This window comes from Melitaea cinxia, chromosome 24 (genome assembly GCF_905220565.1).
Source record: "Melitaea cinxia chromosome 24, ilMelCinx1.1, whole genome shotgun sequence".
In the NCBI taxonomy this organism is placed as follows: Eukaryota; Metazoa; Arthropoda; class Insecta; order Lepidoptera; family Nymphalidae; genus Melitaea; species Melitaea cinxia.
In genome coordinates, this window is record NC_059417.1 from 3,088,747 (window position 1) to 3,115,707 (window position 26,961).

The 26,961-nt window shown below is 32.3% G+C and overlaps 3 protein-coding genes across 3 annotated transcripts in view; 1 reads left to right on the forward strand and 2 right to left on the reverse strand.

Moving 5' to 3' along the window:
- LOC123665770 (protein CASC3) overlaps nucleotides 1-16,319 on the reverse strand; it is a 30,692-nt gene extending 14,373 nt beyond the window's left edge. Inside the window, 13 exon segments of the mRNA XM_045600031.1 lie at nucleotides 794-870; nucleotides 941-1,117; nucleotides 1,644-1,702; nucleotides 1,844-1,999; nucleotides 2,616-2,726; nucleotides 3,312-3,528; nucleotides 4,685-4,816; nucleotides 7,312-7,326; nucleotides 7,933-8,027; nucleotides 8,634-8,778; nucleotides 13,315-13,415; nucleotides 15,662-15,739; nucleotides 16,035-16,319. Coding sequence (XP_045455987.1) covers nucleotides 794-870; nucleotides 941-1,117; nucleotides 1,644-1,702; nucleotides 1,844-1,999; nucleotides 2,616-2,726; nucleotides 3,312-3,528; nucleotides 4,685-4,816; nucleotides 7,312-7,326; nucleotides 7,933-8,027; nucleotides 8,634-8,778; nucleotides 13,315-13,415; nucleotides 15,662-15,739; nucleotides 16,035-16,124 — 1,453 coding nt within the window. The 5' untranslated portion in view covers nucleotides 16,125-16,319.
- Nucleotides 16,320-18,275: 1,956 nt separating this feature from the next.
- Nucleotides 18,276-20,664, forward strand: LOC123665771. Its single transcript, XM_045600032.1, has 5 exons — nucleotides 18,276-18,292; nucleotides 18,552-18,671; nucleotides 19,300-19,387; nucleotides 19,633-19,719; nucleotides 20,481-20,664. The coding sequence occupies exons 1-5, from the start codon at nucleotides 18,276-18,278 to the stop codon at nucleotides 20,529-20,531; spliced, it is 363 nt and encodes a 120-aa protein (XP_045455988.1). The 3' UTR covers nucleotides 20,532-20,664.
- Nucleotides 20,665-23,249: 2,585 nt separating this feature from the next.
- The window catches only part of LOC123665669 (uncharacterized peptidase C1-like protein F26E4.3), a 68,220-nt gene continuing 64,508 nt past the window's right edge, over nucleotides 23,250-26,961 (reverse strand). The window contains exons 8-9 of the mRNA XM_045599937.1: nucleotides 24,160-24,299; nucleotides 23,250-23,542 (exon numbers count right to left, since the gene is read on the reverse strand). Of these exons, the coding sequence (XP_045455893.1) occupies nucleotides 23,405-23,542; nucleotides 24,160-24,299 (278 nt within the window). The 3' untranslated portion in view covers nucleotides 23,250-23,404. The remainder of the gene's footprint in view (nucleotides 23,543-24,159; nucleotides 24,300-26,961) is intronic.

Genomic DNA, 26,961 nt, shown 5'->3' on the forward strand with positions numbered 1-26,961 from the left:
AAATCGCCATAACTAACTAAAACACCACAGACTGAGACATTCTTTAAAATGTATTAGGTTAAAATAACTCGTTAAATGTGCACGTGTTTTCGTTTGTCTTTAGTTACATAACTGTGTAACCAAATACGTTGGCAAACCATAATAATGATATCGATATCTAAAAACCGTTTTCGATATCGATATGAAAACTATATAACGGTTACATATCGGTTTTCATCAAAAAACGAAAACGCCCATCTCAAGTCCAGGTGCAATATACAATTATTTAGAGACTGGCAATACCCGTGCGAATAATTCGCACTGAATAAGTAAAAAATTTACCGACCGTCAATCATGTTGACGTTGTTTCAAAATTAAAGCCGCCATATATTTCATTTTAATAATTAATCAGTTTACAAAAACCAAAGCAAAAATATATTTTTTTTACTTGTAGATGCCAATAAAGCAAGCAACTATCTATAAAATGATATATAATTTATGTGAAGTAATTGTTTGGTTTCTTCTAAAAAGGGTGGCAAACATCTTCACCTTAGCGTATCAATATATATGATATATTATTATATGTACATTTATTGCAAAAAAAGTACAATTGGACTTAGACTAATTAAGTGCCAGTAATTTTGATCAACACGGGGTCTGGCATATTTGAACAGTCTCTTCTCCATGTAGGAAATGTCACAACTTAATGGACACGGGGTATATCACAACTTAGTGTGCTCTCCGAAGCACGATGGTGAGACCCACAATAAGAGACACCCAGGCCAGAAACAAATGTTTATAAAATAAAACATACTTACCACCATGATATCTATGTGGTGGCTGTTGAGGCTGTGGCTGAGATGGCTGTTGTGGAGGTTGTTGTGGCTGTTGCTGTTGTGGTAGTTGTTGAGGTTGTTGTTGTTGTTGAGGCTGCTGCTGTTGTTGTTGTTGAGGCTGTTGCTGTTGTTGTTGTTGAGGCTGTTGCTGTTGTGGTTGTTGTTGTGGTTGTTGTGGCTGTTGTTGTGGTTGTTGTGGCTTTTGTTGTTGTTGTGGAGAGTAGGGTTCCGCGAGAGGGCGCTGTCGGAGGCTGCTGTAACGCTTACTGCCGCCGCGTGATTCTAATGACATAATATTAATACTGAAGAAACAAGACAACATAAAAAATAGTAACATACAAATGAAATATGTACAAAGACGGTTTTATCGCTGAAAGCGCGACATAATGAGACATAATATACAGTTGCATGCAAAAGTGTCCCGCCAAAGATAATTTCATGATTAAGTAATGTTTTAAAGGAAGCAAAATGAATGATGATGCGTTTTCATCTTTTAAACATAATTTAATCGTGAAATTATCTTTAGCAGGCCGCTTTTGCATGCAACTGTTTATTTTAATTTCTAACCTAAGCATAGTATAAGTATAGACGCTGATATTGAGCAGGGATCGCAAACAGAAAGTAGTTTTGTTCAGTATAAAAAAAGGTAAAATTATTTAATACTTCTTGAATATCTAATATATCCATATATATATTTTTTTTAATTGAAGGTCAGCACTAAATAACCTTGCCAGAATGCACATGATTTACATAAAATTGAACGTGGTCGAACACTGGCGGTTTTTATCAGATCCGCTTTCTTATGCTTATTATTTTCTTGTTTTTTACCTACGACGCAAAAACAGGGTTATTTTAAGTTGAAGACAAATGTCTGTTCCATCGTAGCTCTTGAACAGATGGACAAACATCGATTTATTTTAGTAAAAACAACTCTCCTTGCCGTTGTTCTTGGTTCTTTTCCTAAATGAATGTGAGACATTTTTGGTCAAATTGAATTATTATTATTAAAATAAAATCATAAGATTTTATTTTTTGCGTAACACTTTTTTATATTTTGCCATGTTAAAATAATACAAAAATATGTAAAACTCACCAACATTCGCCTGCTGTGTCTGTTGCTGTGTTTGTTGCGTCAGCTTTTGATTTGGTGTTTGTTTCGGTGGCGCTGCACTCTGCGGCTGTATCTGTTGTAAAGAGATTGAGTGTAATATATCTGTAGTAAGCCACTGCTGGACATAGGCATCTTTTTACATGTAAGTGAAGGATCAACACAACAGTTACACATCACAATTAAGTGAAATGTACATATTATATTGTATATGATCGATCACATACATGTGTTATAGGTAACAGCTGACTGTTATAACTTTTTTATTTTATTTTTTTCGAAAAATTTACATGGGAATGATACATATATAAATACAAATACAAATATTGAATCTAGACTCGGGAGGGAATCAAATCCGTAATCCGCATAACAAAAAGCGGGGCCACAACTGCACCAATGCAGGGCCACAACTGCACCAATGCAGGGCCACAACTGCACCAATGCAGAGCCACAACTGCACCAATGCAGAGCCACAACTGCACCAATGCAGGGCCACAACTGCACCAATGCAGGGCCACAACTGCACCAATGCAGGGCCACAACTGCACCAATGCAGGGCCACAACTGCACCAATGCAGGGCCACAACTGCACCAATGCAGGGCATCAACTGCACCAATGGGCTAGTTAGATTTATCCTTCTAAAAAAGTCTCTACCAGTCGATATACCGGGCTATATGATGGTAATACTAACGGGCAGTGCGGGGAAGGGTTTCTTCTTGGTCTGCTCGGTGGGCACGGGCCTCTGCTGCGCCACCGACGCGTTCACCTTGCGCTGGTGACCTTGGCTGGAAACATTACATTACTAATATCACTTCGTCACTACAGGTTAACTAACAAACGCTTTTTGTTTTTTGTTATACAACATACACACACAGTCATCAGTTCCTAGAGTAAGCAACTTAATGCTTGTGTTATACTTATAAGTAACTACCGACTGATATAGTTAGACATTTTTATCATTATAATAGTTAAGAAATTATAAGATTGTATTTAGTCAAAAATGAAGAATTTATTCATTTGAAACACTCGATAAAAACAATGTCGTTGTTTTCTAATGTTTACACAAATATCACTCATTATAATGGAACAACTTTTTCGGATATTATTGCGGTTTATTCAGTTCTCGACGTTTCGGACACTTTACAGCAAACATGGTCACGGGAGGACTGCCCGTACGCGATAAAATCCGAAAAAGTTGTTTCATTATAATAGACAATTAAAACACTATACTGCTTAAGTTATAAAAATAAAATTTTCCTTTTTTTATGTCCATTATTGCCTGGACAAGTTCCATGCGAAACTTAAAAAAAAATATATGTATAGGAAAAAAATTCGTATGCGAAATTCGCCGATCAACTAGTTTTAAAATCATAATCACACAATATACTCACTTATTATTATTAGCCGATGTGGTGATAGTGAGATTCTCGAAAGGTATTTTGTCCTTCATAGATTGCCTTGGACCCATCTTTGGTGTGTTCGGTTTTACGGGTTTCTGTTTGGGCGTTTTAATAGAGGCATTTCTTCTCAACTGTGAACCATTCTCGGAGGATTCGTTTGAAGCTGGCTGTGATTTAGACCGGGGTCTAGCTCGGGGTCGTCTGCTAAATTAGAAAATGTATAATATTAGGAAAAATAATATGGGATATGTTAAATTCATATTCGTATTTTTCTACAAGTTTTGGCGCGCGTTTGCGCAACGGTCACAGCCATGGATTATACCTGTTGCGCTGGCGGTTGCGGGTTCGATCCCCGGACATGACAAACATTTGTATTGGCCATACGAGTGTTTGCCGTGGTCTGGGTGTTTGTGCAGTCCCTGTGGGTCTCCCCACCGTGCCTCGGAGAGCACGTTAAACCGTCGGTCCCGGTTGTTATCATGTACACCTGATAGCGATCATTACTCATAGTAGGGAATATATCCGCCAACCCGCATTGGAGCAGCGTACTGGATTTAAGCTCTGATCCTTCTCCTACATGGGGAAAGAGACCTATGCCGTGCCTAGTAGTGGGATATTACAGGCTGAAGCGTTACTTTACATTTATTCACATAGTATAGAAGTCTAACCTAACCTAACCATCTTATACTTATATGTTTCAGATTCAACTGTTCAGAAAAACATGTAATAAAAAACAAATGTCCAGATTGAACCAAATATAAATATATTAACGGTCCATACAAAGGACACGCAAGCATAATAATTATATACAAGCTGATGTCAGCACTAAAGATTTGAAGAGTTTAATGGAACATGATAATGTCAGGAACTACTAGTTCAAATTGATAAATAAGTGCTGGATTACCCACTTATCGAATAATTCAAAAGCGAACCGACCCAAGAAAAATATAACAAAAACGGTTCCTTTTCCTTAATTTTCACGGGTAGTAATAAATAATTCACTTAGTACTCCTGGGAAGGACTAGGGGCAGGCAACGCGCTTGCAACGTGCCTCTGGTGTTACACTCGTCCATAGGTTACCGTAGCTGCTTACCGTCAGGTGAGCCGTACGGTAGTTTGCCAACCCAGTAGAATAAAAATAAAACGAGTGTGCTTTAGCCCGTATTAATAATATACGAAACTCGACTCTCTCTGTCTCTCTTTCTATTTTCACTAACATATATCTCCCTCTCAAGTTCCGTTCGCGTCACCCGATCACACTTATCGTAACGCACTCGTCACGCATTCACCATCTTACTCTCCGAGTGCAGCGAGCGTAAAGAAGTTTTACTTCGAAAATAATTCTCGTAAGACAACATACCCAGGTTTGTTGGCAGCGGTCAGCTCTGGGAAGTCGGCCGGGCTCGGAGGCTTCCTCGGCGTCGCTTGTATCGTCTGACGCTTGTAGGCCTCTTCATCTTCCCAAGTACGAGTGTATTTATTGGGTCCCCGGCTGGCAAAAAATAAATCGTTATTATACAATAAAAAAAAATTGGGCACATATTACAAAATGGCGGACGAGTCTGCTATTTTAATCGTCACAGTTGTAGATTATCGTCAAATCAGTCACGACTAGGAAAAAAAAAAAATCGCTACTATAAAAGTAAATAAAAAATCAAATTTTGGTCAGAATTTGTAAACAAAAGGTTGACGTGTCTGCTGTTGCAAACGTCACAATTTTAGATTAAGGTCGAATCAGTTACATTGTACGAGTTTTGAGAACTTTGGTAGTCTACTAATCCATCTTCATAATTTATATGAACCGAAATATAGTAAGGTAGCTCCTGAATATATGAGAAATAAATACGAGTTTTAATACTTTTACACTGAAATGAAATGTCTGTGTTATTTCTACAAATTTTGGAATTTTTTAACTGATAACATATTTTATTAAATGTTATGTGTATTTGTAGATCAAGAACCGCACAGTAAATAAGAAAATTTATCTATTTTAGATAATTAAATAAAAATTACACTCTAACGGATATTCGTATTCATTATAAATGAATTTAAAAAATTATAATTTATTTATTGAGGGGACACAGGTCCTTAATAGCCTATTTTATCTCCTACTGTTAAAGTCTATTCATAAATTATATATAACTAGCTTTTACCCGTGTCTTCGCTCGCATTGGTTTTATATATATATATATATATAAAGTATCCTATGTTACTTCTAATACCTCCTAGAATATGTATACAAAGTTTCATGATGACCGGTTAAGTAGTTTTTGAGTGAAAGTGTAACAAACAAACTTATATTCACATTTATAATATTAGTAGGTACGTAAGGATAAGCGACTCGCCCCGACTTTCCACGGTTGTAAAAACTAGAAGTGTTCCTCTACTATACTATGCATGTATTATACATATAAACCTTCCTCTGGTATCACTCTATTTACTAAAGAAACTCGCATCAAAATCCGTTGCGTAGTTTTAAAGATCTAAGTATACATAATGCGGGAAGCGACTTTGTTTTATACTATGTAATGATTTATAAAAATCGATGAAACGGGCCCATAGTCTTGACTCTTTATATATTAAACAAAAAGATATTTTTAATGACTTCTCGCTCAAATAAAAAAAAATAATTAAAACTACCAAAACTTTTGGTGTCAATGGCTAGCCACTGTTCGGCCATTGTGAAACGATTGCAACAACATTCTCAAAAAAATATTAATTCAAGTCAAAATAATGCAATACTACGATTTCATATGCTGAAATTATTCTTGTGAAAGATTACCATTAAAATAAATTAATTAAAAATTATAAGTATAAAATATAATTGCAAAAAACGTCTAATATTACAATATTTAATTAATAGAAAGTAAACATTTAAAATTATTTTGTTAATTTTTTTTTTTTTTTTTTTTTTTTTTTTAAGTAAAAGCAGAATAATATAAAGCAATTATTTAAAGATTAAGTCTGAATGTACGCGAAAATGTTTAGGACATAATTTCAAGTAAAGTGTACAAAGCAAATTTAATTGATGTAAAAAAAATTGCTATGTTTTTTTTTATTTTTAATATAGGAATATTTAAAAATATTTCAAGTCATATTTATGAGTGAATGTTCAAATTCGAATTTTAAATTTTAAACTAATTTAATCACAAGAATTTCATACAATTCTTGCGATTAAATTAGTTTAATCACTACTCAAATTTTAATTTATTTTCGTGCAACTCGGCGTTAGATAACGAAATATATAGACTGTTAAATCTAACAGGTCGAAGATTGAAATTGTGGCATTGATTTTCAAATGTCAAAGTATTTTTTTGGCTTTGTCTTATAATTTAGTATTTTGATATCAACATCCAACTTAGTCAAAAAAATGTAACTGCGGTAACATTTTGCTTATGTAATAACATTGCACTGAAATTTACACATACATTCAGACCTTAAGAAACATATTATAAATATTAAATATTATAAGCTGAAATATTATAAATTATAATATCATTCGCAAAATTTTATATAAGGAGTTGATGAGCAAAAAGTATGTATTAAAAAAATATGATAAAAATTTGGTCATAAATTTTCTTATGCACTACATGAATTGTATGAAAGTGTATTTATATTGTAAAAAGTATTTACGTACGGATTATAATTTTTTTGTGTATTCGTTTTTATATCATACAGCTCAATTAAATAAGTTGACTTTATTTTAAAACCTCTAAGTCTACCTAGAACATAGTACGATCATCTATATGGGATATACGGATGTATCACGAAGGATCAAATCCGTAACCAATACAGAAGCGGATAACTAGAAGCTGTTATTTACTAGTAGCCGAGAACACAGCGTCCCATATTATCGTTATTAAATGATTTTAAAAAAGTTAAAAATTGGAAATACGTCATTTTCTTTCCAACTCCTTATATAAAGAAAAATCGCAAACAAAAAGTACATGCAATGAAGCATTTTTTTAACAATATTTATAAACGAACCGCCAATTTCGGAACCTCCAAGTAGCGATAGAATTAAAATAATAACATTGAATTAAACATCCAATAACCTATAATTCTATGAAGAAGAAAGATTGTTTTTGTTAATAAAACCTTAAAAATGCTACAAGTTCAATCATGTGTTGCTGAAAACTTAACCTAATTTCATATGTATTTTCAGCAACTATGCATTGATAAGATTCTTTAACCAAAATAATGGTAAAATGTCAAATAAGCCATATCTGAACATTAATATTAATACCCAATCATTTGGTTTTTTGGACCGAGTTTTTGGCCAACGTCACTTAGAATACAAAAGTGTACCAAGAGTCAAATATTTTAACGAAAATCTTTCGAATAATCTACAACATTTTTTTTTTCTATTTTATGAAGGATCCAAGCTGTCATACATAACAACCTGTAGCAATGTATATCAATTTTTAACAATCAACAACTCTGACCCAAGCAATTTACAAAAAAATAATTATAGACCTAATTTTTATACTTGGTTACATTTCTCAACCATTTTGCTGCCCTAACCCGTAGTTGATTTCTCAATCCTTTTCTTTAAATGTTTATGTGTTTGTGTAGGTATATTAATAAGTTATTATAATAGACACATACCCATATCTTCGATTTCGTCTCGCGTGTGGTGGCGCGTCTTCGTTTCTTATATCGTATCCGTATATCGCGACTAACTCGTCACGAGACTTTGGCATCTATAACAAAAAATAGTATATATATAGCAAACTATACTATTATTGATCATTGAACATTACAGCTTACATTCGTATATATCTGCGCAATTGACGCTGTTAAACTTCAATTACAAATTAAGGTCGTTGACACACATTGACGTCATAGAGGGCTGTAATAAGGTACTTCGGAAAACGGGGTTTGTAAACACTACCTCAAAAAATCACGGCACAAACTGAGCTAGAATTTTTTTTAAATTAGCATCTAAATTTAAAATAATAATAAAAATGTCTGCATTTCCATTCGACCTCGACCTCGAATTTACACGTTTAACAGCGAAAACGTTCGTCGTTAATTAAATATGGATAAAATAGCAAAAGACATTTCTAGTATATTTATAACAAATATTAAAAATGTTATTAAGATCATGTTAACAATCGTTACTCATAGTAGGGAATATACGTGCCCCGCAGTGGAGCAGCGTGATGGATTAATCTACTTCTCTCACATGGAGAAAGAATCCAATGCCGCTGAACATAGGATTTTTTCTGTGGGATCTAAGTGGGATATAACAGGTAATAACTACTATTAATTGTAATATTTTGTTACCTGTGTTTTTTACTATTTACCTGTTCGTTCTCATTATACTTGTCGTGTGACCACTTATTAAGGGTTTCAGACTTGCGTGGAGGACGGCGTCTCTCAGCTGGAGTTTCACTACCTTCTTTCTTCTCTGACGCTACCTCTGCTGTAGTGTTGGTTGACTCTTCGCCGCTAATGAAATATAAATAAATATAAATATCTTTAACATACACGAGTAAGTCTTTGCCAAATGAAGAGATGAGGTAGGGCAAAGCAGGAAATTTCCTACTCAAAATATGGAGCAGCCCGACTGGGGCAGTACCTCGACCTTACGAAGATCACTCTTGAGTGCTTCTGAGGGCAATTGGTTTTAGATAAGATACAAAAAAAAAGTTTTATTTAACAAAAGCTTCATACACACCCGGTTTTCTGTTCATAAAGTAGGCAACATAATGAGTTATAGGTGACAGCCGTATGATACACACATACTATATATATTTATTTATCATGTGCATTGTAGTATTATACTTTGACTTCTATTTATACAGAGAAAACTGCTCCTTTGCAGGGATACTCGTTTCCTGTTCAGGATGTGTATTTGAACAAATTTTGACAGTTTCTTTTGACGAAATTAACATCTTTTATGGTACCGAAAATAATAGTTATAAAAAAAGTTGTTAAAATATTCTCAGAATCTTGAAATTAAATTTATAAATTTTTCTATTTATGTTTCGAACAATATTATAATTAATTATTATTTAAATTTACCAGCTTGACACAGACTATTATGATAATTTAATATTTAATGTCCGGTATATTTAAATCATTACATATACACAAGAAAGAAATCATAATCGAGTTTCTATTGCTATATTCATGAGTAATAATTTAACACTTCGGTGAAAGTCGAATGATATTATTTTTAATGTGATTATTACTTTTAAAATGCTGTTTAATATTTTTATTATTCTATATTCTTATTTATTTATTTTTCGAAGTAAAATTTCTCTACACACGCTTGACTTGGTGAGTAAGGTGAAGTCGAGAAGGAAATACAAGTTAGATGGAGCTAAAGAAGAAAGTTTTACTTCAGTCGTGTGGTCTAAAGCACACACGTTTTATTTTTTATTCTTTTTCAAACCACGATTTTTTTTTTTTTTTTTTTTTTTATTGTTTAACAAAATATTTTACTATATTTTTATTTATATATATTTCAGAATACTGTTAATGGCACAGAGTTTACACATTAATGTGATTTCAACCCAAGAAGTTTATATATTTTTTTGTTTGTTTAATTTAATAAAAATGTATTACTACCCTAAATACTCTACATTAATTATTTAAATAAATACCTTGCAGATAATCTATAATGGCTATAAACATTATATAGTACAGAAATAATGTAAGCATATGTCCCACTATAATCGTAATATACTGTCACAGTCCAGTCTACCATAAGCGAAACATTAATTAAGTTAACGAGAGTGATCCGGGTGCCGAGTTTATTAAGGTAAACTAAAGAAAGATATATCATTATCCTGCTCAAAATTCGGAACAGTCTGGGGATGTACAGGCCTTACAGAAGATTACAGCTAATTAATACTGCTCTCACTGAGTTGTGTTCCTGTGGTGAGTAAGTTGGCCAGATCAAGATCTTTTGACTAGCCCGTTGGCGCAGTTTGTAAGTGACCCTGCTTTCTGCTCCGAGGGTTGTGGGTTCGATTCCCACCCCGAGTCTGGGTGTAATATAAATATTTATTTATATATTTATAAGTATTTTTTCGAAAAAAAATTATGTAGCTATACCAGTCGGCTGTTACCTATAAAACAAGCATTAATTTGCTTACTTTAGGAACAGACTACCGTTTGTGTATTGTGTAGATATTTGTTATTTATTTCCTGGGAAATGTTGAGGGTAGTCGCTTACGGCTATGGTATACCTAGTCGCTTACCATCAGGTGGATCGTACTCTTATCTGCCGACGTAGTCATTAAAAGAAATCGGGTGAGACGTCTAGTCGTTTATACACTACACGTTTAACGTTAACTTTCTACATAATAGATACATATTACGTTTACACGAACTTCATACACGACTGAACAGTTTGGTCAACGTTTTTTTTTTTTAATAATATTTTCAATATCTCTTAATTATATACTTTATATAAGTTACAATAAAGGCGAAATTACATCGTTTATTTCAATTGTAAATAAAATCGAAGCAGGAAGGTTTACAACTATTCTGATATTATTGTACTGTGAGACACGCAAACCTATGTATATTAGAATATTTTAGTTTTCTACTGAATTAGTATTAGCTTGCAATATTTTTATATGAAGACGAATTGGCGAACCTTTTTTTCGTGAAAAATCGTTTTTTTTTTTCAACCTTGTCCTGACAAAAATGTAATTATTCGTTATTCAATTTCAAAAACACAAAATAATGATATTAATTTTTGTGCAATCGTTCAAGTTATGACCGAACTCATTTCTGTTGTTCTTTTTTATTCAGAATAATTTTTTGACATATTTTTTTACAGTTCTCGTAATACTCCACTAAGGCGTAGTCTGATAATAACGTCACAGATATCGTCAATAACAACAAGAGACCTGATTATGTTACTCAGACTTGATGACCTGTAGTTATTTAAGAAAATTTAAAAGGTAAATGACCAGTAAAATCACACAATTAAAATGTTCTAAAGATTATCACACCAGATTTTTATTTGTTCATAATTTTTTTCTACCTACTGAATATACTTATTAAATATTCATCACCTTTTGGTGAGATCAATGTTTTACTAATGTTCATTATTTATTTATTTTTATATTCTTATAAATTTATAACAAAATATAGGACAGTATTATTCTAAATAACAAAGAGATTTTATTTTTTATAATAGTTAAAAACTACTAAGTTAGAGAATTTTATAGTGTTTATTATAGTTAGTAGTAAAAAGTATTTAGGACGAAAAGCTACAAAAGTTTTACAGTAATTTCTTTAAGCTACATTAAAACTTTTTATAGACTATAAAAACTGTTTACAACCACTGAATTTCGTAAAGGAGAACAAATTATAACCTCGATTACAACTTTATTTTTAACTAGATGTAACCCGCTACTTCTACTATAGCAAATTAACTTAAACTGACTATGCTCTTGAATATCTTCTGAAAATTTGATCACTATTCATTTTCGATGAAAGAAAAACTTCGGAAAAAACCAGTTAAAATGATATAAGAAAAGATCAAAATAATCCGTAACAGACAAACGAATTGAACAACACAATATATTTCATAATAGTAGTTATATGAATATATTATCGATCTCCGTCACACTCGCAATATAGATCGCGTGCGAACGAGACAGGATGATGTTTATACACGGCATTCAGACACTATACAAGCGCAAAATACTAATGTAACACGCGCCAGCTTCATTTATATACCTGTAGGGAAGATATGGAATTCCGTATAAAAAATTCGAATTGCCGTATAGGAAAAATTGGATATCCGAATTATAAATCTATCCGAAACTACAAGCGAAGTTTTTACTAATTAAGACGTTTTCGTTAGTGCATGTTTTATTAGTATTTAGTCGAACCATCCTTTGTATTGCCTGTTATTTTTTTATATTACTATAATAATTCTTTAAAAGTTTAGTATCCATAATGTAACGTAAAAATAATCCGAAATAATCGATCGTTTATTCATATCCGAATCCGAAATTTCATATTCATTACATTCCTTTTTGCTTTTTAATATCACAATAACAAATATTTTAACATTCATAATTTATTAAATTCTTTGGATATAAGACTAGACTTAATAGAAATCTAACACTAACCTAGGTTACAATATAGTATAATACTAGCCGACTCCGCAAACGTTGCTTTGCCATATATGTTATTAACCCCCTTAATTCCCCCCCCCCCCCTCCTTATAACTTAGGGGTATGAAAAATAGATGTTGGCCGATTCTCAGACCTACCCGATATGCACACAAAATTTCATAAAAATCGGTCCAGCCGTTTCGGCGAAGTTTGTTAACTAACATTGTGACACGAGAATTTTATATATAAGATTTAATTTAGAAAGAAAAGTAACAAACATAAATAATAAATAGATAAATGCTTCACACTCAACGGGTCGCTAGGATTTTCTCATGTGTCAGGCGTTCGGATACACGGACAATAAATACAGAAGCACAAACGCCTAGAACGCGTCAAACATCTGTATGGCCAATTTGTCATGAGTGGCGACCACTGCGCCAACGCGTCGTCTTTAAATAATATAAAAACTTTTTTACGATTTTTTTTTTTGTCACTAGGTCGGCAAACTAGCGTACGGCTCACCTGATGGTAAGCGATTACCGTAGCTTATAGACGCCTGCAACACCAAAATCATCGCAAGCGCGTTGCTGACCCAATCCCCCCAGGAGCTCTGGTCACCTTACTCACCAACAGGAACACAACACTGCTTGAAAACAGTATTATTTAGCTGTGATCTTCTGTAAGGTCGAGGTATTACCCCAGTCGGGCTGAGGGTTGATTACGATTTTAACAATTTTTGATATATTTAAAAAAAATGTTTGGAATTTCCTAATGTGTAGGTAACACAAAAATAAAATCGTACAAAATAAAAACTTTTGCTATCAAGATTTTTTTATTCTTTAAATTTAATTTAATTTATATTACACTATTGTTAGTTATACAAAGAAGGTAACTATACCTTGCCGCTGTTCTATCGTCATGTTCATAGAAAGTACCCCTCTTGGGAATGTACTGTGGATTACTGCGGTCTTCATCGTCATCCACACGACGTTCGGTCTCCTGTAAGTTGTTACAAATAACAATAATAGAAATAAACAATGATAATAAATTCTCTTTATATTTAAGTTTTTAGCATTGTAATTTTTTGATCAAATGACCTTTTGATTTTGATGACTGAGAATATTGAAAAACCAAGAATTATAAATATAAATCTAACCCGTCAATATAATTATTCATATGTATAATTTTTTAAGTTTCTATAAAGTAATTTTAATCACATAAAATATTTACACAATGTAGAAATTAATATTTTACTGAATAATTATGACATCCAAATAACCTTAAAGCATTTGAATGCTATAAATGTTTCACTCATTAAGACTTTGCATAACTACATTTACAATATCTAAAATTATAACAATGATTGGTTTATTATAATTCTACTCATGAATTCTATACCTAAGCAAACATCATTATTGCTTGCATTTTAATATATTCATTGCATTTTTATTTTTATAATTAAAACCGATTGGGTATGGCCAACTTGACATTTACAGCACTTAGTCATGTCAATATTTATAATTATCATGGATGATGACAAGGTAGATTGTAGATATGCATCCTAGGTAAAACCATGGGAAAATGTATATGTGGAACGATGTCAGGAAGATGGCTAAAGTAATTACCAAAATCTGTACTCTGTTCGATGTTCAGTGTTATGTCACATTATATATCCTCCAATACAGCTCTGTAACCATGTAACTAATCATTTTTATATTTATCTTCTTAAAAATAAGAAATACGACATAATAATACATAAAAGACTGAAGTATATTGTTTCGTTTGAAATTTTCAGAAGTTTGGGATGCAATCAGTAAACTGAACAAGTAGTAGTGGTTTGCTTAACCAAGTTAGCCATCTCTGGTATAGATTATACCTCATAATCTTAAATGTTTAATTTGGTACATATAGTATCAATTAAGTAAGATAACTTTAACTCAAATTTTGCATATGTATACTAAAATATAAGCATTATTTAAAAGACATAGAACATTCATAGATTTATTTATGTCACTGCATAGTAGTCGCACACATATATAAGTATTATTGAGTGAAAATCTATATTGTAATCTTATAAAGCCTAACACACCCTCACAAATTATCAAACTATAGTTCTTTTAAATATTAAACTAAATATTACAAAATGATAATCAAACAAAGAAGTTTGTATTTCGTTTAAAACTACCGATTGTCTATGACTTAGTTTCTATAGTAATTTTGATGATATGCTATCCCATAGAAACACTTTTTGTTTTTGGGGAAAATAACATAACTTTAAAACAGTAATAGCAGATCTCATTACTTGTATATAGAATATTATCAACCTTTCATCTAAGGGTGACATTAATTTTTTTTTTTTTTTTTTAAATCTAGGTGACAAGATTAAATTTTTAAAAAATATGTTCCTTTAACTGTAGAAAAACTTAAATACATAATTTCAAGTTATTTTATTACTATTTTATTCCACAATAATCTGTCTTTTTTTAACTCGAAAATGCCTTATAATTAAGTAACTGATATTATATTATAAATAAAGGCTTAATACCACATTTTATTTGACAACTTTTATGTATGCAAAATGTATGTCAGGCAACAAATAATCTATAAATTTCATTTAACTTCTCTAGTGTAATACGAAAGAGATCATCATTCATATATAATTTTATAAGCAATGCAAAAGTAACAAATCTATACATGCAATATTAATTGAAATCGTATTGTGCAATGAAAGTGCACAAGCAAATTTCAATACCACATTCTATGCGATGAAGCCAGCCCTGCGGTCACCAACCCGCCTGCCCAGCATGGTGACTATGGGCAAAACACAGGAGTTCACGCCATTTTTGGCGTGAACTTGTGGGTGCCTATGTCCAGCAATAGACTAAGATAGACTGAAATGATTCTATGCGATGATTTGAAATACTTGAAAGTGACTATTAATTTATTTTATTTAATACGCTTTTACACATTTAAAATTACATCAAAGAAAATAAAATATTCTAACTCAAAAAAAAAGTGTAAAAGTGGTCTTGTCATAAAATGATATATATTAAGTGAGTATGATATATGATTATTTATAAATTGTGTACATTATTAACGAAATTGTATAAAAATAAATATCTTAAATGTATTATTGTCAAAGTTAATACAGACACAAAAAAAAATCCCACATGTCTGGAGCTAATAAACACATTTTTCTAAATTACATTAGATGTGAAAATTGATGTTGAAAATAATAGATTTACCTGTTTCTCAGGATCCCCATCCGAATGCTCAGATTCACTACCCTGGGAATCATAATCGGACTCATGCTGACCACCATCCTGTAAATGGACACCAACTTTTAACAACTGCATTTAACTACACAAATTGAACTTCAACTTCAAATATTATTCTCCGTCAGTACAACTATCGAGTATTCACTTCGAACGTTCCGAAATTGTGTGTAACATTCAAATTCTGCGGTGAATGGTGTCCAATCTATGACCTCAATTTTGCGAAAAGAAATGGACATTCCGACACGCGATTGCGCGGGAGAAAGTGCGCCACCGCGATACTTTTAGCGCCAAAATGAAAGTTCAATCCATTAATCGTGACATCTATTATTGTCCAACTCACATTTCCTAAGTTATTCTGCTCAATGTCTTGAGATGCATCGGAGTACTCGCCAGAGTCGTCCTGTTCTCGCCTCCTAGCTACGGACGTCATCTCGCCGTCCCCACGGGTTACTTGAAGGACTTCCAGATTGATAGCGTACGATCACAGTCAAATTAAAACACTGTTCAAGCGATTTACGCGATTAATTTCGGTATGTGCCGTCTTTGATCAACGGAAAATAAAGAATGTCAAATAAACAAGAAATCTAGCAGCCATAGAATAACACATTCCATTTCACGGAATTATAATGACACAGATAAAAAATATGATTTTTACCCTGGTAATATTTATATACCTTTATTTACTTTAGGCTTTAGGGTATATACCTTTTAGTAAACTAGTAGATAAAGATGAAAAAGATGTTTGGATAAATTAGGTTGAAATATAGAAAAAAATTTTGAACAAAAAAAAAATAGTTTTTTTTTCTCTATAGTTTTAACTGAGGGCACAGCTGGAAATTTCCTGCTCAAAATATGAAACAGTCTGACTTCGGAACTACCTCGACCTTACAAAACACTACAGCTAAATAATACTGCTCTCTAGTAGTATTGTGTTCCAGTGGTGAGTAATGTGACCAGAACTCTTGGGAGCGATTATGGCTTGGGTCGGCAACGCGCTTGCAATGCTTCTGGTGTTGCAGGCGTCTATAAACTGCGGTAACAGCTTACAATCAAGTGAGGTGTTTATTTGCAAACTTAGTTGTATATCAGGGGCGTAGCTACCGCCGTATCAGCTATATCAATTATACCCTAACATGTGTAAGCAAGTGCTGTGTGGCTACGGCACTAAAGAATTTAGCCACCCCCTCTCTTCCCGTGGGTGTCGTAAGAGGCGACTAAGGGATAACAAGGTTCCACAACCATTTTGGAACTTAAGAAGCCGACCGATGGCGGGATAGCCATCCAACTGCTGGCTTTGAAATACACAGGCCGAAGACGGGCAGCAGCGTCTTTGGTGCGACAAAGCCAGTACTGCGGTCACCAACCCGCCTGCCCAGCGTGGTGACTATGGGCAAAACACATGAGTTCACGTTATTTTTGACGTAAACTTGTGGAGGCCTATGTCCAGCAGTGGACTGTATAGGCTGTAATGATGATGATGATGATGATGATGTGTAAGCAAAAATTAATAAAATGTTACCCACGATATCACTTAATCTCGAGCTTCCTGGGAAAAAACATTAAAAAGAAACTGTTATACTTGCCTATAGAGTTTTCACTTCAGAAATGACAAAAGTCAAAAAAGTTATCCCCTTTTTTTCGAATTAAGCGTGCGCCCAAAAGTTGATAACATCCTACATCGTTTATTTCGGGATTCAGTTAATCATTATGAACAATTAATTATTTTTTTTATAACAATGGGGGCAAACGAGCAGACGAAGCCATCTGTTCGCACAAGGATAGAAGTGAAGAATATAAGAAGTTACCTTCGACAACTTTGGCAAGAGACCAAAAGGCACGGGTTCCATTTGGAAAGCCTAATAGTCTCTCGCCAATTCTGCTAAGGTGTTCGAATTTTGCCCTAGCGATTTGCTTCCTGTAAAACCTGGAAGCAGCGTGGATCTCTTCTTCAGGTTACGCCTGTGAATCCCCCTTATCTATTAATAGCCTTAGAGGCTGAAGCGAAGGATCCCCGAATCTATTGCTGCAGCTCAAGCCTGATAACTCTTCCAGCTTGGAGCTACAAGCTCTTTAATTTAGATTAAAATCCGAAATTCAAAAATTCACTAAATTTTGAACAAAATATTTTCGGCATATATGCATAGGACATATCCTTACCACAATACTTACGAAATCCTCTTTTCAAATTTAAAAATCAAAAAAGCAAGGTGGGCTTTTGGTTTGAATATTTTTCTGTACCTACATAAATTTTTAAGTGGAATTTTGTCTTTTCAAATAAAATCAACTTTTTAAATTTTTTTTTGGCAACAACTAGAATTTGACAGTTTCATTTATTTTTTAGTTTTACTTTTTATTCACTAACATTTCACTAAAAGCCAATAGGCAAAGAACTGAACTGAGCCACTTTTTATTCTGTTTGTGATAAGTTTGTGATTGTGATTATGACCATGATTGTGACATATTTATTGTTGTCAAAAGTTATATATTAAGTTTGAAAGTGCGAAATAATTTTAATGTGAATTTGAGAAGAGGATTTTTGCCGCAGAAAACAATATATTCAAAGTACAACCACTCAAAAAACATGTCAGCTGAGGAGCCGTAAGAATAGACAAATTTTTACAACTGAATTACTTTGGCCCATTTTATATAGAACTAGCGTTTCATCCGCATTAATTTAAGATAAAAACGTACTAAAATATTTATAGCACATTCATAGCCTTCCTTGGTAAATAGAATTCAAGACAAAAATAATTTTTCAATTTGAACCGAGTAGTACCTGAGATTAGAGCGTTCAAACAAACAAACTTATTGGCTTTGTAATATTAGTATAGATTTCACATATTGCTTACTTTTGCAGTAATAATGAAAGTTCCATAAACCAGGAGGACATAAAAACTGTGCAGTTGTTGGCCAAGGGATTATTGGAAATATATGAACCGCCGTTAGTGACGTTAAACACTCATTTGAAAGAATTAACGTAAGTACATATTAAATAAATTTACAAATTAATCCAAATATAAATAATTGTGTTTGCGCACCAAATGAAACCAACGAAATATGAATTGGATCAACAAGTAATATGATGAAGGTAGACAGTAAATCAGTCAATTAAATGTGCATTGTTAAAGAAAACTCAAAAAGTATTCATTGGATTTCGATAAAATTAAGATGCGACCACATTGGGTTAATAATAAGGGCTTGTGAGTATGTAGACTTGTAAGTAATAAAATAACTCTTTATTAAAATTACTAAAAATACTTATAAGTGCTGCTTATAAGTAGTAAGTAGTCTTAACTACAACTTAATGCGGGAAAGTCCTAAGCTCAAAAGTTGATATATAAGCAAATACAGTTATAAGTTGAGTATACCTTAATTAAATCGAACCAGCAATTATATGACTAATATATGACTAATATGTGACTTTTAGATTTTTGAAATATAATTAGAGATGTTAATAGTCTAAATTCTAAAACAAGATACTATTATCATTCAGCCCATTTTTTTTTTTTTTTTTTTTTTTAAAGTGCACAAATTTTCGTTTATTAATATTTGTCATATATTAATATCGAGAACCAATTAACTATTGAAAAATCATATTATTACAGAGATAAACAAGAAGCTGTACATAATATGATTACATCCGAGTCCAGGAGGTTGGATGATCTACAGAATGATGCCATGTTAGATGCTCTTGTACGTCCCTTTAATTGATTTTTTTATTTGAATAAGGCAACTCGATACCTGCATTTTAGGTAACAGCCAGCTGATATAAACACCTGTTTTTTTTCTAACAAATATACATAAAAATAACACATAAAATAATATAGTATATATTACTATCAGATTCAGGCAGCAATCAAATATAATAACTATTTATCAATTATAAAGACCATAGCAGAAAATGCTATGATGTTTCATATAAAAAATGTTAATTTCAGTTAGCGGAAATAGCGACCAATAAAGAAAAATTGACATCACTAACAAACACTATGATGTCTTTACATAAGAGGGTACAATCTTTGCAGGTATGTATTTAGACTATTTTTTCTTTAAATGATTCGAAATGTGGGAGTATAGCTAAATTTACATTACAAACACCATACATGCCGGGTGTAGGCCTCTTTTCCCATATAGGAGAAGGATCAGAGCTTAATCCACTATGCTGCTCCAATGCAAATTGGTGGATATATTCCCTAATAATGAGTAACAATCGCTATCAGGTGTACATTATAACAACTGGGACAGACAGCTTAATGTGCTCTCTGAGGTACAGTGGGAGGACTCACAAGGACTAACAACCAGACCGGAAATAAATATTTATATAAACACAAATTCCCACTCCGAGCGGGAATCGATCCCACGACTGTCGGTGTTACTGTTGCCGCCGACACGGGACACGCACCATTATACCAAAAAGTTGTCAAAAAGTACCTGTCAGATCTCAATTAAATTTAAATAAAACCACATGACAAACACTACCTTTCGATAAAAAAAATACAATCAAATTGAAAACTGTCTCCTTCAAATTCATTTAAAAAGTAGTAGCTAAGTAGTTAGCGGCCTGGGTGTTTGTTATTATGTTTGTATGTTTTTGGACCTTTGACACACGATTCATAACTTACTGTGGATCTATGAGTGTGATGCATTTATTTATTGTGGTTCTAATTTTGGTGACATTATTTATATCTAATTATATAATATATATATAATTTAGTCTAAGACAGTATATTTCTATTTTTACATATGAGTACATAATGTTGCATGAAATATTTAATATTTGTTTTAGGTACGGGCTTCAAATGTGGAAAAAGCGGCAAAAAGAAGAGTATCAAATTAATAGCATTATACTTTAAAATTAAGGTACTTAAGGACAAAATATTTATTGTTGTGTTGCAACTTTTAAAGTGGAATTTTATTACGGAAGAGGTTTTATTTAAGTTTATAATTAAAAAAAAAATTATTTACATAAATGTATAACGATATATTACTGCATAGGATTTGACATGTGTGGTCATTACTTAAAAACTAAACATAAGTGTTTTAAATCTGAACTTATCAGTTAGTATCTGGTCTGGCGAACTTCGTACTGCCATATTTTTTAATTTTGCAATAAAAATATCGTGGTCATTAATCGAAATAAAAAATAGCCTATATTTTAAATTCGATAAAATTACGTATTTGTGCAAAATTTCATTAAAATCGATACTGTAGTTTCGGAGATTAGCCTGGACCTATATAGTGTTCGTAACACGAGATATTTATATGTATATATAGATAATGAAAAACTACAATATATAAAGTGCAATGTTAGACAAGAAAATACATGCTTTTTTTGAATAATATGTAGAATTGAGTTTTTTTAATTATTTTACCTAGAAGGTTATCTCCCCGGAAAGAAATTAAAAATAAAAGTAAAAAGAAGATTCTATATATATATATATATATACTATAGAGTTATTTATAGATAAATTTGTTTTTGTAATATAACTATTATTTTATAAAAATTATTTAGGTGTTATAAAATAAAAACAAATAATTTTTAAATTTTATTAACTTTGTTACAATTTATATTTTTTATTAAAAATAAATACATGTTAATGCTTATAATTAATAACATTTTTCCAATTTTTAACAATATTTGACTCAACCATCATTCCTATAATGTGTCAGTTACCTTTATATGGTATATTTCATATACAGGCAACGAACTCAACTCGACTTATCACAACTTAGTTATTTTTAACCCTTGAGATTACATGTACTTTAAATATAATTTCTTTTTTTTTTGTTATGGCAATATTACATTAAGTCTGATTCAAATTGACTGATTAACAATAAGGCCTGTTAAAATAAATTAAAATGTTTATAATTTGACTTTAGAATTTGAGGTTCTATATTTCATTCAGTTTAAGTTATGTGCCTGTAACGTGACAATATTGTCATGAATCTTATTTTCAACAAACTAAACCTAATCTATGCATTCCATAAATTATATTTAAAATTGTATATCTAGAAAAATATAAATTAATGTCTATTTAAGTAGACTTTTTAAGTGAGATGAATAAAATTATTTAAAAATACTTGTTTTTTTTTTTTAAATTGTTACCTAAGACTAGTGCTTGACAGTGCTTGATATTGTGATTTAATAATAACATATTATGGGCCTGTTTCATTGGCTTCTGTTAATGTGTATCTTGTACATAAGTTACTGATGACTTTAGCGGCAGAGGTAAAATAGGTCTCAAGAGACTGAGTACAACTTGGATTCACAGGGAATAACAATATTTGACTTAAATAGGAGTATGATGATAAACAAAATTCATAATAAACTTATCTGTTGGATACCAGTATCAGATAGATTTATCAGAGGCCGGTGAAACAGGCTAAATGACGATTCGGTTTAAGATGATGTAATAATTATTGTAGTACTTTTTTAGAATCAATAAGGAAAGAAGACAATATAATGCTATATTCAATTGTTGTGATGTTTAAGAGTTATAAATATCTGTGAATAAACTTTAGCTAGAATTGTGCTAAATAAAAATAAAATATGAAGGTGAGAAAAATTGTCTAGAATCTCTAGATAGTGTTTAATTTGATTTAATATTTTTACTACTTAGAACTATTGTACTATTTTTCTGGCACATTATATTGTTTACTGTTAACTTATATACCAACGTAAAGATTTTTAATTAAAAAATTTTAGACTTGAAAATTTTCTTGGACTTATTTTGAAATCAAATAAAGCACGTGTGGAATAGGCAAAAATTACTTATATTAAAAATGGCAGTTGCGTCGCTACATACTGGTGCGTAAATACTGAACTTAAGCTTTTATTAAATATAAAAAATCTTAACAATAAACTCCTTAACTGCTTATAGCAAAAATACCTTACTATATATTTTATAATTATACGTATTATAAGTTCTAGAAAAATAGGTTTTGAATAAGTTTAAAGTATCAAGACTACATTTTATATCACTAGTGCGATGTTTAATGGTTTTTAAATTTTCATGTTTGATAACGCTAAATTGCGTAATTCTATCATTTTAATAAAACGTTAAAAATCGTTTCTAAATTTCGTAAAAAAATATTTTCGTATTCATTCGCGTTTAAAATGTCAACGATGTTTAATGTCATGTCATGACATTGACATTTCTGTATAAGTTAAAGCATACACGTGTGTTGTTTTCTCAAACAATGTGTAAACAGCTTAACATTAGCTTAGCTAAAATAAAAATGATCTTACATATAAAAATCACTGAAATCCTTCAAACACTATCACTTTATAGCGAGAATAGCCACGAATATTTGAGTGCATGATTTAAACTTAGTATTTATCATATTAGGTACATTGTAGATTCAATTTTGTGTTTAGTAATCAGGGTTTTAATGTTGAATATAGAAATATGCGTATAATCATGATTATACCGACTTTTGGTATACTAATGACAATATTATATTTTCGGCATCGTTTTAATGAAAATTTAATCAGGTCATTCGTAAAAAATAAAAACATTGAAATACCAACCTAAATACTCAAATTTACATGATTACGAATATACAATATACAAATATATTTTTTGTACAAGTCATGCACTCAAATTATTTTCATCCGAAATTCCTCGTGGTATTCAGTAATATCCACCCCCGGCTGGTTTTAACCGGTTTACTGATAACGCACAGGGGTGTAATGAGATAGTTCCTGTGTTATTTCTTCTGGTAAGCTCTGGTGACGTCACTCAGGACGGTCACCACGAACGACTCAATACCGGACTCGTTTGATCCTCTCGCAATTCTGAAGTAACCGTTCTCGCCCCAGTCACATCCCCAGCTGTTTGCTACGATCTGGAAAATTTAGAGATATGTTATTTGTACCAAGTCAATAGATGTGGTTTTACCAGGATTTACTCTAACAGTGTATAAGTTATACTATTGAATTTCAACAAAATCTAATTTCATAGGTGTACTTAGATGTTATAGCGGAAAGTGCCTTATTACGCTTTAATTCTAGAAAAATAATTTAATGATTGACGAATGCGTTTGTAAACAAATTATGAAGTGTCAAAATTAAATAATGATACACAAAGATTACAAGGAAGGATAGATAGGTACTTTTTACACACGAGTGCCAACAATTGACACGTCCTTTCATAGCAGTCTCGTGGCGACCAACCTTTTTAACTTTTAACTTTTAACGATTTATGAAATAGAATAAGACATGTTATGGCCACCAAAAAAGGACGATCTTTTCTTGTAGAGCATCCCTTACAAAGATTTTTGTCAACACTCAGGAATTATGGGATTATTGTTAAACTAAACATGAGTTTTGGGTAACGTTACTGTTAACTAATTATACTTGCTTAATTTATTTATTTATACTGGTTATTTACTGCCACTAAGAAGGCTGTCAATTTGCCTAAGAAGTATATGGCTAGTGTACAGGTGCCTACTTGCCAACTTACCCAATACTTGTCACCGCGTTCCTCTCCCCAGCCAACGACACGTACGCTGTGGTAACCCTTCATTTGAGTGTTACCATAAGGACTGCGGCGGTAAATACCATCGCGGTAGTGGAAAAAGTCCTGGTATACTTCCATAACAGCTGAAAGTAAAGAAATTTTACTATGATCAATGTGCTTAGTATAGGTATTTGTGTATGGGACTCTTCAATTTGATAATGAGGTTTCTGCTCTTCTGTAGGAATCGAAATAGAGTCCAAATCAGTGGATATTCTTGTCTCTTTTTCCCGAAGCTACCTAGCCTAGGAATTATGGATTTTTAGATTAGGTCCTTCTTGACCTATAGGAATCCAAAGTATTTATGAATAATAGAGACCTGATATGTGCTTTTGGACAAATGCATAAATTTACCTGATATTTATTTATAGAAATTTAACCTATGATCAAGTAAATAAATCTATGAAAATAATAATTAGTATTTGAAGAGAAAAGTTCAACAAAAAAAAAATTGAAATGTTACGTTATGTTTTTACGAAATGGAAAGTAAGAAAACTGAAAAAGATGTGGATTATGATAACGCTTTAAGCGTTTGACCAAAATTTTTCCCAATCATAAGCTTGTGTATAATATAGATATATTATATATAAAAGTGATATAATATTTATAAAGTGAAAAGTGATATAATATTTATAAAAGTGAAAATATATTTTAATCGCGATAGCAAAAAAAAACTGTGACCTACATAAATTATTTCAGCAATAAAAAAAGGACAGATGATATTGCTATTATTTTTCACCTACTTATTAGTCACGAAAAGCACGACAAAGAATTTTTATCAACACATTATTTAAGTTTATTAACAATTTGAAATAATGTTTCCATTTTCTAATATTTTCTAATTTTATTTACTTTTCATTCCATAAGAACCTAAACCTTCTAGAAAGTATTAGGAAACTAAAAATAATCGACAAGAATTGGTCCCTTCTCGAGTGTAGCACTAAACAACACATTTTGCGTTTAATTTTCTATTTATATAGGTTAAGTACCTATATATAAATATATAATAGTATTAAAAACTAATCAATGGATATTAAACTAAGGCTAAAAATCAAGGAAGTCGACACTCAATCGCTTAAGCATTTGTCGCTAATGGGTATAATATTCTAAGAATTCAAGTGTCTGATTATATCATCGCCCTTCGGATAATGGCTTCTATGAATGATTGTATGTGTTACTAACACTCGAACGGATCCTTAGACCTGATTGTGACAGCTGGGTATTAATAATTGTCAACATAAGTGCTGCCGCGAGTTGTTTATGTCGTTCTGATGATAATTTTGTTATGTTAATTTTGTTGTTCTACTCGCAGCTTCGACCACGTGAATTACACGATTTCGGTAATTAAAATATGCCCTATGTCACCCAGTGATAACGTATCATTTTCTTAGTAAAATAATTTTTATAATCTGTCCAGTGGTTTTCGAGTTTATCCATTATAGCAAGAACAACTGGTCAAGAACTACTGGTTCGAATTGAAAAATTATTTTTGTGTTGGATAGTCAATTTACCGGGAATGGATATATACTAGATCGTTCAATAAGTCCCGAGACTAACCTGGAAATGCACACATATTAAAAACTCTTTTGATTTTTAAAAAGTACTGGCTATCAATACAAGAATATGTGTCAATTTTTTAAAAATGGAACAGTAAAATTATTGATTTTGAAACATTCAAGTGACGCTACGGTTGTAATTTCGATACAATGGAAAAAAACAAGTTTCGCGTGTTGATAAAACATTGTTTTTTAATGGGAAAAAATACCGTTGAAGCACAGCAATGGCTTATAAAATGTTATGCAGGATCAGCTCCCTCTAAAGCAACCATTTGTCGGTGGTATGCCGACTTCAAACGCGGTCGCATGGACACCAATGATGGGGAACGCTCAGGTCGTCCAAATGAAGCAGTGACTCAACAAAATATTAACCAAGTCCTCAAAATCGTATTGGAAGATCGGAAGGTAAAAGTGCGAGAGATAGCAGAGATAGTGAAGATTTCAGCTAGAAGTGTTTTCACTATTTTACATAAAAAATTGGCCAAAAAAGCTTTTTTCTTAGTGGGTGCCGCGTTTGCTTACAACTAATCAAAAGGAACAACGTATCAATGATTCAGAGCGATGTTTGGCGCTGATGAATCATAATAAAAAGGATTTTTTACGTCGGTATGTAACAATGGATGAAACCTGGATATACCATTTCAATATATTGTTTTAAATTTCCATGGTTCTTAACATTATTTGAATTCGTTTTTTCGGGATTTATACCATGTACCTTTTTATCTCTGAGGCTCCGATATTTCGGCGCAGTTGCATGCGCCATTGTCACGGAAGAACTGTTTGATTATTGCGGGTAGATGTTATGGGCAGACATATCGGTCTACCCTCCGTCTCAGTCTTCTATTACGCTCGATACCGGTACCACTGTCTGCAAACTCACTACTCACTCGAACCTGTTCTCGACACACGACACTCACTGTATCCATTCGCGAAACGGCACTTTTACGTTTTCCGTTGTCCCGACACAAACGAACCACTGGACTCCAGACACTCGACAGTTTAAACCGGTTTAAAGAAAGTGGTGTTTCACCAGGACAAGGCGCCTTGTCACAAGTCCGTGAGAACGATGGCCAAAATTAACGAATTGGGCTTCGAATTGCTTCCTCATCCCCCTTATTCGCCAGACTTGGCCCCCAGCGATTACTGGCTGTTTGCAGACCTCAAAAAAATGCTTCAGGGTAAGAAATTTGAC